The following is a 14,058-nucleotide window of genomic DNA, read 5'->3' on the forward strand; positions in this document are numbered from 1 at the left end:
AAAGAGGAAGAGCGCCAGGGAGCAAGCGCTGGCAGCTCGCAACAGGAGGGAGGGCACGAGTCAGGAGTGGCCACACCTTCATCGGGGAGCGAAGTGACGGTTAGACGGAAAGTGGAAGGTTGGGCGCGCGCGCCAAGTTCAAATGCACAGGAAGGTGGCGCAGTAGGCAGCCCGGAAAGGGAGCCAGGTCCTAAAGCCCGGCGCAAGGAGACAGGAGAGTCAGGGGGGTCAGCGTCAGAAGAATCCCGGAAGGAAGAGACCCAGGGGGGCAGAGGGACCCAGAGGAGAACTGTCAGGCGGAAAAGGTGGAGCAGGGCTAGGATATTAAGTTGGTGCGCAAGGGGCGGAGACTCAGACGGAGCTTCACCGATCTAAGCATAAGACGTAGGGTTGCACGCAGCAGCTCGAGAATGGAGACTGTAACTCAATAAAGACTTTTATTTAACGATCGCTGGCTAGCGTGATCCTCTGTGAGCTAGGATCTGGAAGCAACCCTGACACATACGCTTCAGATTACATATGCTTCAGGTTAGACTCTGCTAACCCAGAAATAGTACCTCGGGTTAAGAACTTTGCTTCAGGATGAGAACAGAAATCGTGCTTCGGCGGCGCAGCAACAGCAGCGGGAGGCCCCATTAGCTAAAGTGGTGCTTCAGGTTAAGAACAGTTTCAGGTTAAGAACAGACCTCCAGAATGAATTAAGTACTTAACCCGAGGTACCATTGTAGTGTTATCAACACTAGCAGGGGTGAACATTGTGATGCAAGAAGCAATAATACCGTATTTTTCGCCCCATAGGATGCACTGGCCCATAGGACGCACCAAGGTTTTTTGGGGGGAAATAAAGAAAAAAAATTATTTCCCCCCCAGGCGCTTGCGGGGCAGGCAGCGGGGAGAAGCGCTATTCTCCCCACCGCCGGCCTGCAGACCAGGTCCGGGGACAGCGGGAAGACGCGCTGCGCCTCCCCGCTGTCCCCGGAGCTTGCGGGGCTGGCGGCGGGGAGAAGCACGCATCTCCCCGCCGTCAGCCTCCAAACCACATCGGGAGACAGCGGGATGGCGGCGTTCCGCCTCCCCGCTGTCCCCCAACCTTGTGGGGCTGGCGCTGCGGCTCTCCTGAAGCCTGGAGAGAGAGAGGGGTTGGTGCGCACCGACCCCTCTCGCTCTCCAGTCTTCAGCGAAAGCCCGCATTCGCCCCATAGGACGCACACACATTTCCCCTTCATTTTTGGAGGGGGGAAAGCGCGTCCTATAGGGCGAAAAATACGGTATATATTAAAAGTCCATTCTCTGGCTACTTGTTTGGGCAGAGAGTAGCTGAACAAAACAATAGTATTCTTCAATAGTTGTAGGGTAGAAAGGAGAGATACAGGAAAGTGAGTTAAATAAAAACCTTTATGCACCACTCTGCCACTCCCTTTTTGCAAATGTGTTTGTATGCATTTCCTTTACGTTTGGATTTTCAGCAGAGGGCACTATACCATAATGAATATCATGAAGCTATAATGGCCATTACTATAAGTGACGGGTGAGATACAAGGCTTCATAAGTTTTGTTTAAAAACAAACAAACACCCCCCCCCCCGAAATATGAGAAACAATGTACTTTTTCCTGAAGTAAATTTCAAAACTTTGTCATTATGTGCCCTGTGCAAAGATGGAGTTTAAAATGAAAGTATTAAAAGTGATACTGCACATTCTGTAATTTAAGATGCATAGTTCAGGCCATGAGACTTTGTAAAAGGTTCACCACTGTCTAACAGCCGCAAATCGGACTCATGCTTTCTTTGTCAGGTCTCAGGTGCTGCAATAGAAGCAGGCGTTTTCAGTTGTGGTCCACAAGCCCCGTGCCCTTAATATGCACCCGGTGACTTTTTGCTGCAGCTATTTTATTGTTTTATGGAAAGCGTTAATAAGAAAAACTCATTGCAAAATACGCACCCATTGACTGTGAACAGATAAAATCAGAAACAACTGAGAACTCAACATCTGTGCAACAACTGTTGTGATGGTTGGAGCAGCCTCAGCAGCTCCTGAGCCTGTGCTGATTTGAAAAAGAACAGGATGCCACTGGCACAGGATTCCAACTTCTGGCCAGGCTTATGTTCAACAATGAGACAGAATAAGTTGCATTTCCGGGCTAGGAGCTTGCACAACTGCTCTGCTCAACACCATTAGCCTTTACAAATATTGTGTAATCCCAGATAACCCTGGGGCTTGTCCAAGCTTGGCTGCTTAAAATCACCTGCAGGTGTGTTGGGGGCGGGGAGGGCTACATCAGTACAAGCAGATTGCATCACAACTCTTTATTTACCCATCACCCCATGGGGTCAATACTCCCATTGCTCCTTGTGTTCTGCTTTTCATTAGCCTCATGGGACAATGAAAAATACTTAATTTTTCCCCACTTGATGTTGCTACCGCCGTTAATTCTAGAAAACAGTCACAGACATGTAGAAGTAAGTGTTATCCTTTTCCTTCCTTTTTTTTTACCAGAATATTTGAACTGAAATGTGAATTAATTCAAAATGTACTCAGACTCATTTTCTCAACCCTTTGTATAACAGCTGCCAGTGTATGGAGTGAAAAATACCAAAGAATTAGAATTGGCTTTTTAGTGACTTTCATGATCCATGCAAGTGCAAGCCAATTAATTGTTCCAAAGACATATTTGGAATTTGCTTCATTGTACTGTTTTTCTTACTCTTTTATAATTGCTAGCAATAAAAAAAATCTTCAGGCTTTTAAAATTGATCTTCTGTTATTTCCATTTTGAAGGTTCTCAGCTTATAAGTACTTATATGGCAAACAGCAGCAACATCAACAACCCCCAACCAATCTCCACATATAGCATAACATTTGGTTTATTTATATGTCAGAAACCACCTAAATACCATGGGGAGATGGAGTGGAGGGCTGCAGGGGAAGCAGAAATGGGAGAAAATTACCTCCTGTTCTCTTATAGTAGTGTTCACTCTGTTGGATCAAAAGCTGTTCTGCAAGCAGAAGGGCAGCACTGGATTTCTAATTCATCACAGTTCTTTATCTTGGTAGTAATAATTGGCATTTACACCACAGGAACCAACTAAAATGAATTCTAAATAAATGTAGACTTCCCAAGCAAACATGGACATAATACATGAAAAGTAAATTCCAGACGCCTTTTAAATTTTTATAATGAGATTTAATAAGGTAGCTAGGCCTTTGGTCAACCATTATTCAACACAAAGCATTCTATGCCAATCATGTGTTTTCTGTTTTGAATTACAGCTCACCACAGCCACCCTGGATGGCAAACTGCAATTGTTCCTACCGGATTGTCAGCCTTGACTTCCTTGGCTCTGCTACTTTAAGAATAAGGCTCCCCGACAGAAAGGAGATATTTGGTTACTGGGCAAGTTACAGCACTTTTCTGTTTTAAATATAGGCTTCCAGATTATGTCTGCCCTGGGATTTCCTCCAAGGTCTACTCTGCTGGAAAAACATTTTGTATAAGGGTAGCGAGTCCTTTCTGCCACTGTACTTGCAGAGCATTATCACATTCAGGTTACCTTGGACTGCAACTTTGGAAGTGCTACAGAATAGGTAGATGTATAATATTATGTTGGGTTGTTTCCCATTATTAATAGCTCTAGCCATCCTAGTGCAATTTGTCTGGAAATATCAAGTAAGATTTAAGAAAGCTGGTGTCTAGCAGCATATATACACTTTTTGTTGTAGTTTGTTGGGATTTCGATAGTTATCTCCACAACCAGACATTTAAGAAATAAACCTTTGTACCATTCTTGGCTAAACCCTTATGCCCAATAATAAAGTGATATTCTAGTCATTTGTGTCCTTGCCTGTTGATTCAACGTGAGGGGAAATATGAGGTTCTGAGCATTACTGAGACATACAAGCAAAGGTTTACTATAGTTCAGACACCAGTGGATATGATACCAAACATATTTCAAGACTAAATGTTATGCGGTCCTTTTCTCCTTGTCATGTATAAAGACTCTGGAAGACAAATCACACTGGATTTCTGGCTCCTCAAGAACCAGTACGGAAAATGTGGTTTGCACTATTTCGCAACAGGTTGCTAAATATGTCACTGTGGTATATTCAACTTTTACATGAATTCTTTAATCTAATTTTGAAGAGCATTTTGAGGATAATCTTTAAAAAGCTGTGCACACTGAGTTGGGTCTGACTAAGTCATACTCAGAGTAGATCCAATGAAATAAATGTCATTCTTAGAACTATTTCCCAAAAGAAAACCCAATTCTAATAAGAAAGTCAATACCAGTAAGAAGTCCAACCCATCCAAAAGTCATCTTGTTCAATCCATCTTTATTTCACTGGGACAATACTAGGAATGTGCTTAACTATCCCACTGAAATAAACGTAACTTTGAAAAGTATTTCTTTTTGCTAGAATTGAATCCATGGTTTCTGCATTCTTTCAAATTACTTTGACCCCACTTCAGGCCCCACTTACCCAGAGCAGTTTACTATGGGTATATGTAATCCGACAGGATTGATTTTTATCTAGATGTTATAATTCCATTGGTGCAAACCATTTTAAAATTATGCTTAATTCTATATTATTCTATATTATTTGCCTTCTAGTTGTGGGGCAAATGGGTAGGTGTGTGCACAAATTCTTCAGAAGAATTCTTCATTGTCAGAAAATGAAAATGGTGGTTAAATGCTGAAAGTTGTGCAGCTAGTTTGGGGAAGGTTCAAGAGCTCAAATGTGTAGCAAAACTGAAGATCCCAGTGACAACAGTGGGGTAACTAGATGGCATTATTATACCCCGCCCATCTGACTGGGTTGCCCCAGCCGCTCTGGGTAGCTGGCATTTTGGCAATACTAATCATGCTGATAGTTCTGGAAAGCAAGGGTATTAAACTTGGTTCCTAAAGTTTCTATTGATATCAGCGACTATGGGGCAGATAAACACATTCTGACAAAATAACCAGACAGTTATTGCATACCAGTGTTTGAACCATTGCATAATAACCAAAGGAACATTTGGTTGCTACATTTTTTACATCCAGGAAACTGTCAGAATGATTTGTAATGAAGTTCTTATCATTGGATGTTCACTCTAGGATTGGTATCCGTCAGCTGTTGCTCTGACAGCTGGGAACACTTGTCAGGTGGCAGGCTTCACTGTTTTGAGACAAATCAATAGCCTATAGTAGCTCAGCAGAGCAATGCAGATACAGGGTAGACAGAGCTGGGTTTTCTCAGGAGAGTTATAAAAGCATATTACTGATAATGTAAAACAAGTAGCTGAAGCTCTGAGGAGCTGTGTAATAGTGACTCATTCTGAATCACACAATCTAATGATTCTGATCCTTTATGTACACCGATCAAAGTAAAACATCTGGTTCTGTGCTTCAGATAATTTGTGGCATTTCATAAGCCTATCTTTGTTGAAAGAGCAGTTTCCAGTCATATCATTGGTCTGCTATACTAGGCTTATTCAGTGTTACATTAAAAATGCCCACATGTCTTTGAATTCTGCGGAGAAGGGAAGTTTTAGTTCGCTTAAAGGTGAATTTTTGGCTTTGGAACTTCCTCTGTGGACAATATAAACCTTTCTTATGCTTGCTGATCACATAAGGGCAATCTGGTGTGAATAGACATTCAACCAAAGGCACAATTGTGGGCCTTTCCCCTTTAAAGTGGAATAGCAATTGTGGATATAGACTACACTGGTTTAATACACAGGTTGGATCTAGAGTTTGTTTTCGCAGATGACAGTATCCTCTGAGAAGAGTTCCACTCAGGATGCTTCTGTCAGTGGAAAGGATAGGAGAGGTGATTTTTGCTAATTTCTTTTTTCCTCTGCCAACTGCTACTTCCTGTGCTGTTCTGGAGAAACCAAACCTTGGATCCAACCCATTTTGATTGCATGAACCATTGACTCATCCCAGAGAGTCTTCTCTCCACATTTCCTACAGATTCACAATAGCTATGAGTAGAGCCAGGGTGTCTGAAAAAAATTATCATCTCTTACAGGGAGGGTTGTTGACAGGTTTTGGTCTACCCATAATTCATCTGTTGCTGTTGATTTTGTTCCTTTTCAATTGTTAAATTTTCTGATATTTAATTGCAGACCACCCTGAAGATTTCAGTGTGGGATACAAATAAAAATGTGAACCCACTCATTTTGGTGCTCTTCATCAGAGACCCTGCTCCACATGCCCCTGCCATCAGAGATTTAGGCAGGTGGTGACCAAAGACAAGACCTTTTTTGGTTGTGGCACTGTAATTGTGGAAAGAGGTGTTGTGCCTATGCTACTTTCCACCAGATGCCAAATAATAAATTTCCTGGCTGCCTTTTCTTTAGTTGAGTTTTATACCCATTGATTGTTTTCCTTTTTTGCTGTATGGTGGTTGTTTTTATAAAGAAATGTTTTATGACTTGATGACTTATTGATTTACGTTTTTAATGCTTTCTTGGATAATTAATAGGAATGTTGGGATATAAATGTATGAACATATAAAATATAATAAGAAGGAGAATTTAGTTTGTGTGCCACTACACTATACAGTGGTACCTCGGGTTAAGTATTTAATTCGTTCCGGAGGTCTGTTCTTAAACTGAAACTGTTCTTAACCTGAAGCACCACTTTAGCTAATGGGGTCTCCTGCTGCTGCTGCACTGCCTAAGCCCGATTTCTGTTCTCATCCTGAAGCAAAGTTCTTAACCTGAAGCACTATTTCTGGGTTAGCGGAGTCTGTAACCTGAAGCGTATGTAACCCGAGGTACCACTGTATGTGATTGCTGCTGACAGTGAACCAGCTGTAAATCATTACTTTTAATGCCACCTTGAAGTTCATCAGTGAATCTTTTTCATGCAATATAGCTGCTCTGGTCCCTGTAAGATGGGAGATGGGTGCATTGCCTAAAGCGGGGAGGTGTTCCCTAGCTTCAGGAAATGGCAAGGAATTCCCATACCCAGTTTCTGGCTAAAATGGGGGAAGCAAAGAGACAATCCTGCTCTGCTGGTGGCTTTCCTTTTTTGAGAGTGTGTGGAAATGCTGCTAAGCTCAAGTAAAATCAAGCAACCATCCAGCCATTTGCTGCTGTATCTCTACAGATCAGGTCCTGGAAAAAGAAAGGGAGCTTTTCCTGCTAGTATTGCTGAAGATGAATGACTTTCTGTTTCCCAATGCTGAACATTGGCATGCCCTAGAACACAGAAAATTGAAATTTACTTTAAGTACACATTTAACTTTTGTCATTATAAAGGTAAAGGTAAAGGTACCCCTGCCCGTACGGGCCAGTCGTGTCCGACTCTGGGGTTGTGCGCCCATCTCACTTAAGAGGCCGAGGGCCAGACTGTCCGGAGACACTTCTGGGTCACGTGGCCAGCGTGACAAAGCTGCTCTGGTGAGCCAGCACCAGCGCAGCACACGGAAACGCCGTTTACCTTCCCGCTATAAAGCGGTACCTATTTATCTACTTGCACTTAGGGGTGCTTTCGAACTGCTCAGTGGGCAGGAGCTGGGACCGAAAGACAGGAGCTCACCCCGCCGCGGGGATTCGAACCGCCGACCATACGATTGGCAAGTCCTAGGCGCTGAGGTTTTACCCACAGCGCCACCCGCATCCCTTTTTTCATTATAATCACAACCAAAAGCACAAACTACATGGCTTTAGAACAGTTCAGGTCATGCTGTTTCAAAGTAAATTAATAAAGCAAAAGGTAGATGGAGTGGAGTTTTCAGCAATGGTTGATACTGGTGAGGGGGAGGGGAGGGAGATTACCAATGGGGAAGAAATTTGGTTTAGCCAATTTACACTTTCCAAATTGAAACACAAATCAAAGCACAACTATCCTTCAGAACTCATTTCTTCAAATTTTATGATGCACTCCTCCAGCAAAAAGAAAATGTAGAAAAAAGTGCATATTAGGGATAGCATGTACAGAAACAAATATATAAATGAAAGCAACATACAAAATACATTAGGGGCAATCGCTTGTAAAATGTGTATATTAGATTATTTTGTCTAATAAATTATATATTAGGAGCCATATGCTCTAAAATGATGACAACTGGAACGTGTCCAGAGGAGGGCAACCAGAATGGTCAAAGGCCTGGAAACGATGCCTTATGAGGAACGGCTAAGGGAGCTGGGCATGTTTAGCCTGGAGAAGAGGAGGTTAAGGGGTGATATGATAGCCATGTTCAAATATATAAAAGGATGTCATATAGAGGAGGGAGAAAGGTTGTTTTCTGCTGCTCCAGAGAAGCGGACACGGAGCAATGGATCCAAACTACAAGAAAGAAGATTCCACCTAAACATTAGGAAGAACTTCCTGACAGTAAGAGCTGTTTGACAGTGGAATTTGCTGCCAAGGAGTGTGGTGGAGTCTCCTACTTTGGAGGTCTTTAAGCAGAGGCTTGACAACCATATGTCAGGAGTGCTCTGATGGTGTTTCCTGCTTGGCAGGGGGTTGGACTCGATGGCCCTTGTGGTCTCTTCCAACTCTATGATTCTATGATAATTTTTTGTGATGACATTTGAATACAAAAAAATCACAAACTGATGCAGAAATTTGGTAAACTGGATTTAAGATTGGAAAAGTGAAAGCTGAAAAAAAAATTGATAGGTTCACCCATCCTGAGTGCAGCTTAAGCCCTGTTTCTTCCTTTGAATATAACGGTGTTAGAAGCAAGTGCCTATGTCTGCCTGTGAAATATTCAGTAGTATCCAACTGGTGGGCAGAGCTGCACTTCTGACACCAGTGTTGCTATACTTGCCTGGATGGGGCTGAGATGGGGCAGAGCATCAGCCAGGAGACAACCCATTTCAGCACTCCTACCAACTGCAGCTCTGCTCCTCCACCATACTGGACACTACTAGAAATACTGGATGATGCACAATTGCCTTTTCCACAGATATTGTGCATTGCCTAACCTTGTGTATCTATTTGATAATAAGGACAAATAAAACTCAAGGAAAGTACTCTGCCATCATGAATCAACAATTTATTGAATAACTGGCAATTAACTGACAGCAACTTATTTTTCTGGCTCCTGGGAAGGCTTGTTTCTTAAATATGGTAGCTTTGCAGTTGTCACTGTGGTTCTGTAATGAAATGTTTTCTGAGGAAAGCTTGAGTTGATTTGCATGTTGCACTAATAGTTTGTTTCATGTCTCCTTCCTTTCCTATACTTATTCAGGGCCACTGGTGGTATGGCTTCAGTGTTCAAACATTTGACTTCCAGCACTGGAATTTTCCTTTGCTAAGGTCTGATCCTGATTGATAATCATCATTTCAATTTATGACCGAGATATATGTGACAGTGGCAGACCTGTCTCTTTCAAAGAGAGCCTGCCCCAGTCAGACATCAAATAAGTAGTGGAGGTCCAGTTCTAAGGACAAAAAACAGTGCAAAGTTCTTTTTTTAAATAAAAAATACACCATGTTGAAATAAAAAAATTCCTTTCAGTAGCACCTTAAAGACCAACTGAGTTAGATCTTGGTATGAGCTTTCGTGTGCATACACACACTGTGTATCTGAAGAAGTGTGCATGCACACAAAAGCTCATACCAAGAACTAACTCAGTTGGTCTTTAAGGTGCTACTGAAAGGAATTTTTTTATTTTGACTATGGCAGACCAACACGGCTACCATGTTGAAAGTTACTTAAGGACGATAGTAGCTTTTCACCTATGGATTGGCATTTTTCTCATCATTCAGTGGAAGTTGCTGCTCATTGGGACCATTAGCATGGAAAGCAAGGATACCAACTGTAAGTGGAGCCAGAACAAATGACTGGCAGAGCCTAAGCCAATGACAGGCAGAGCTAACTAATTCTGGTTTTGTTCCCACATAGAATTCTATAAAGGCAAATACTCAGACTGAATTGGAATAGCTCAGAAATCAAACTTCTTCACTTCAGAAAATGTACCCCCAATACAAGTGTAACCCAGACTTGTATTAATACAGCGGTAATCCAGCCCTCCTATAAATTATCCACTCTATTTCCAAGCAAACTTAATTTTGCAAAGTGGGGGGAGGTGTTTCCCTGCTCTCCCACCCCCTCTGACTTCCCTCTTCTCCCACCCCCCTTAAAATAAAAGATTGGTTAAGCACTTAAAAGCTGAATTTGCACAAGATACATGCATATGAGTTGTGAGTCAACTATATTATTTTTTATGTGAAGCAACCAGAACTGTGCACAGTATTCCAAATGTAACCACACCATAGATTTGTATAATAATATTATGATACTGGCAGTTTTCTTTTCAATTCCTTTCCTAATTATTCCTAGTATGGGATTCACTTTTTTCCACTGCTGCTGCACAGTGAAAGACCCATTGCATCCCAAGAGGAAAAGATGCTCTTGAGCATGCATCCTAGCCTCAAAAGTGAAGCTTATATGGTGTATCTGTCACTCGGCAGCCCTCCCCTCTTGCATGAGAAAGCTTGCCTGGTAAGATAGCAGGCTGGGGTTGGCAGAAAGGGGTGGAGGCAAACTCACTGTGACTTGGTTTCTCCAAGGTGCCTGAGAGAAAACTCCGAAAGACCTGAATTTCCCCCAATTATTTTCAAAGATAAACCAAATTAATTACCAGGCGAGTTATTCTTGCACAATGATTCTCAGAACAATTAAATTAGCAGAGGAAAGACCGTCGCCTTTTAAAGAAAGGAATGCTTAATTCCTGTGTGCTTCTACTAACGAAGGATAAATTGTTTCAAGTTGTTTCTAAGACGCTTAATAAAAACAGTGGAGAAGTGTGGGAGAATTAGCCTTGTTTTAATTTTGAAATGGCACAGAACCTCCATGTTCTGAACATTGCTTGAATTCCAGTTCTGGTTAATTCTTTTTCTTTGCCAGTCAGCCTTTTACAAGGCAAGCAAACACTGGTAGCCTGACCTCATAAATGTATAGCGGGAAACAAAACAAAAACAATTTTACAGCTAGCTGGGAAGACCACAGAGTCCTCACAGTTCCAGTTGCTGAGTTGATCTTTAAAGTTTGTGTGAGGTCAAGTGTGAAGCTAGAGCCAAGTCAGCCCTGGAATGCTTCAGGGCCCAGAAAAAGGCCCATCCATGGAGTAGTTTCACCTCGCGACAGATGGCAGTACAGTAAGTGGTAGGTTGAATTCTCACGGTATTTCATAGTTCATGTTAGCTGTCCCCTTGATAGAAAAAAAAAGTGCCACTCTTGAAATGGTGGTGGTCTTGAGACCTGCTTTCAAGCAGGCTGGGCCCTACCATTTGGCAGAGTGAGACAACTGCCTCATACACAGCAGATGAAGGGAGCGGGGACAGTGATGGGCAGCTTCCGTTCTTCTATGAGGGTATAGAACTTTGTGGGCCACATGCCGTTTCCTCTGCCCGCCTAGCTAGACTTCTGCTTTTAGATACTAGCCTGTTGCCAGTACAGTGGTACCTCGGGTTAAGAATGTAATTCGTTCTGGAGGTCCGTTCTTAACCTGAAACTGTTCTTAACCCTGAGGTACCACTTCAGCTAATGGGGCCTCCCGCTGCCACCACGCAATTTCTGTTCTCATCCTGAAGCAAAGTTCTTAATCCGAGGTACTATTTCTGGGTTAGCAAAGTCTGTAACCTGAAGCGTCTGTAACCTGAGGTACCACTGTATTGAAATAAGGACCAAGGACCAGCTGCTGGTGCAATCATCTTCTGCATTTGGAATGGAGACGGCACCAGCTTATCCTTTCCCTTGGGTTGCAAAATGCCTTGGACCATTTTCAGCTCCTCAAAGGAGGTAGAGGTGGCTCTTAGAAAGAGATACAAGGGAGTAAAATACATCCTAGCAAAGCATCCTTGACACCAGTGGGGTGAAATGCAGGTTGGAGAATTAACACTAAACACATTGTTCCTCTTCAAAGATAAAAAAGGAATCCTTGGAAAGAGGAACTCGAAGAGAGAAGGGAGCCAACTTTACCAGGCACAATGTTTGTTTTGCAAGCGTACAATGAGAAGCATCTCTAGGATGCAATAAATGTGCATTAAGCTCTTTATGGTGGATTTTCTACCCACTAGTGAGTTCTTCTGTCAGCTGCTTTGCTGGTGTCCTAAGCATGTGTTTGGTCTGCCTTAAGGGTAATCCAGCACTGGATATTTTTAACCTTTTGCAAAGGTATTTACATTTTGACTAGAAACCAATTAGGACCTGCCTAAAGGGACTCCAACAGGTGTGAAGCTGGTTGGAGGAACAATGCAGTAGCATTTTATAACAAAGCACAGAATACATATGCATTTGGAATAACATTGTATGAACAGGGATGGAAAAACCCAGCTCTGGAAATGCAGTGGGTGCCCAGTAAAAGGGAATGTGAACATAGCCTTACATTGTGATTCGAGGACCCGATCCCCGCTTGGGGAATAAAGACACGTGGACACAGAATGTAAGGTTAATGGGTAAGGTAAAGGCCACAACTTTATTGATTACAGGATGTGAGAAGGTATTGGCTTAGGCATTGGACCACGGAACATTAGACTCCACCCACTCATAGAGGGGTGAGTCTGAGGAGGGGTTAACCACCAGTAGGTGGAGCCTGTTGATGCTAATCCAACTATAGGCTCTCTTCCTGATGTCACCGAGGGTCGTGCCATGGCCCCCCGCCACACAGGCATCGGACAGGATCCACGACCGCCGGATTCCTTTAGCGGAATACCCAAAATTGTCGGGGAAGGCGATGGCCACACCTTGCCCCCTGAAACACCAACAACACATTCCAATGCCTAACCGCCACCCGAGCCAAAAGGCTCGCCGCCAATACCCTCACAGCTGCAACCAATCCCTAAGACTATTGGATATGTTAGCCAGCCATATGTTGTTTCCACGATCTGAAAGATGAACACCGTCATCCCGGAATAGGGTCTGGTCACCAATCTGAATATCATCATGAGATATAACTCAGCCATTCATAAAACACACTTTGCACGTTACCGCACGATTCAATAGTTTCCTGGATTTTTCAATGGCCATAATGTTATGCGCACCGTGCCAAACCTTTCTCTTCAAGAGAGAGAACCAGAGCAGGGTTGTTCTGGGAAATAAGGCAGCCAACTCATCCAAGACCTTTCTCATGTCCAAGACCTTTCTCATGTTCCACAACAAGTCCACACTCTTCCTGCTAGCCAGGTCGTTCTCACCCAGCTGAATGATTAGAATGTTAGGGGGGCCCAACAGCGCAGCTTTTGCCTTCAGCAGTGGCATGAGTTCTTGCCAGCGCATGCCCCTTCTTGACAACCAGGAAACTCGCGCCCACGATGGTAGCCCCGGATTAGGCATGAAGCCGGAACTTGCTGACTGGAGGTGGGCCCAATGCACGATACTGTGGCCGCCAGTCCATACTGGACTACCGAAGACAGCTAAGAATAAAGAAGGAAAAGACAGGTAAGCGGAGCATTCTCAGAATACTTTTGTAGGTATTAGATTTCCAGTGGCCTATCTCCTTGATCCTGTCTGCCGGAAGGCCCATGTGTGCGGCCGTTGTGGCCACACCAATCCTAAATGAATGTGTGCGTACTCTTTGGAAGGAAAACCGCAGGCATCTATCACTTTGCAAAGTACCCTGGTGAACTGGTGCCTCATCAATTGGGATCCATCCTCATGAATAAAGAGCGGGCCAAGGCCGGGAGGTCTGAGGTAAAGGTATCGCCTGGTGTCCTTTACTGGGCATGGGCCCTTCTGGCCGGAGGCCATGAGTTGGACTATGGTGCCCTTACCGCCCTGGTCCGTCTTAGACTGATGCACCCACACCATCACGCCTGAACTGGACACCTGCACGTCCTCCAGGAGGAGGCTGCACGTTGTTCCACTTGAGGTAGCTTCTGCTACCACCTCGCCAACCCAAAAGGCACCAAAGAAGGCTATAGCGTATGCCGCAGAGAACAGCCGGGCCTCAAACTTGGACCAGCAAATTGACCTAAGTTTCATACGATAGGGGAAAGGGATGATACTTTGGACCTGAAACCTGTGAAGTCACACCATACTTTCTTATAAGACCTGAGGGTAGAGGGTGCAACAGACGCTAGTACTCCCTTAATCACTCCGCGTCTCCAAGGTTCCA

General features: G+C 43.6%; 1 protein-coding gene across 1 annotated transcript in view; it reads left to right on the plus strand.

The window, feature by feature from the left end:
• The window catches only part of WDR27 (WD repeat domain 27), a 67,537-nt gene extending 63,709 nt beyond the window's left edge, over window positions 1-3,828 (plus strand). Inside the window, 1 exon segment of the mRNA XM_082217127.1 lies at window positions 3,270-3,828. Within this exon segment, the coding sequence (XP_082073253.1) occupies window positions 3,270-3,329 (60 nt within the window). The 3' untranslated portion in view covers window positions 3,330-3,828.
• Window positions 3,829-14,058: the final 10,230 nt, after the last annotated feature.

Source organism: Podarcis vaucheri (assembly GCF_965113315.1).
Source record: "Podarcis vaucheri genome assembly, chromosome: 3".
Lineage (NCBI taxonomy): Eukaryota > Metazoa > Chordata > Lepidosauria > Squamata > Lacertidae > Podarcis > Podarcis vaucheri.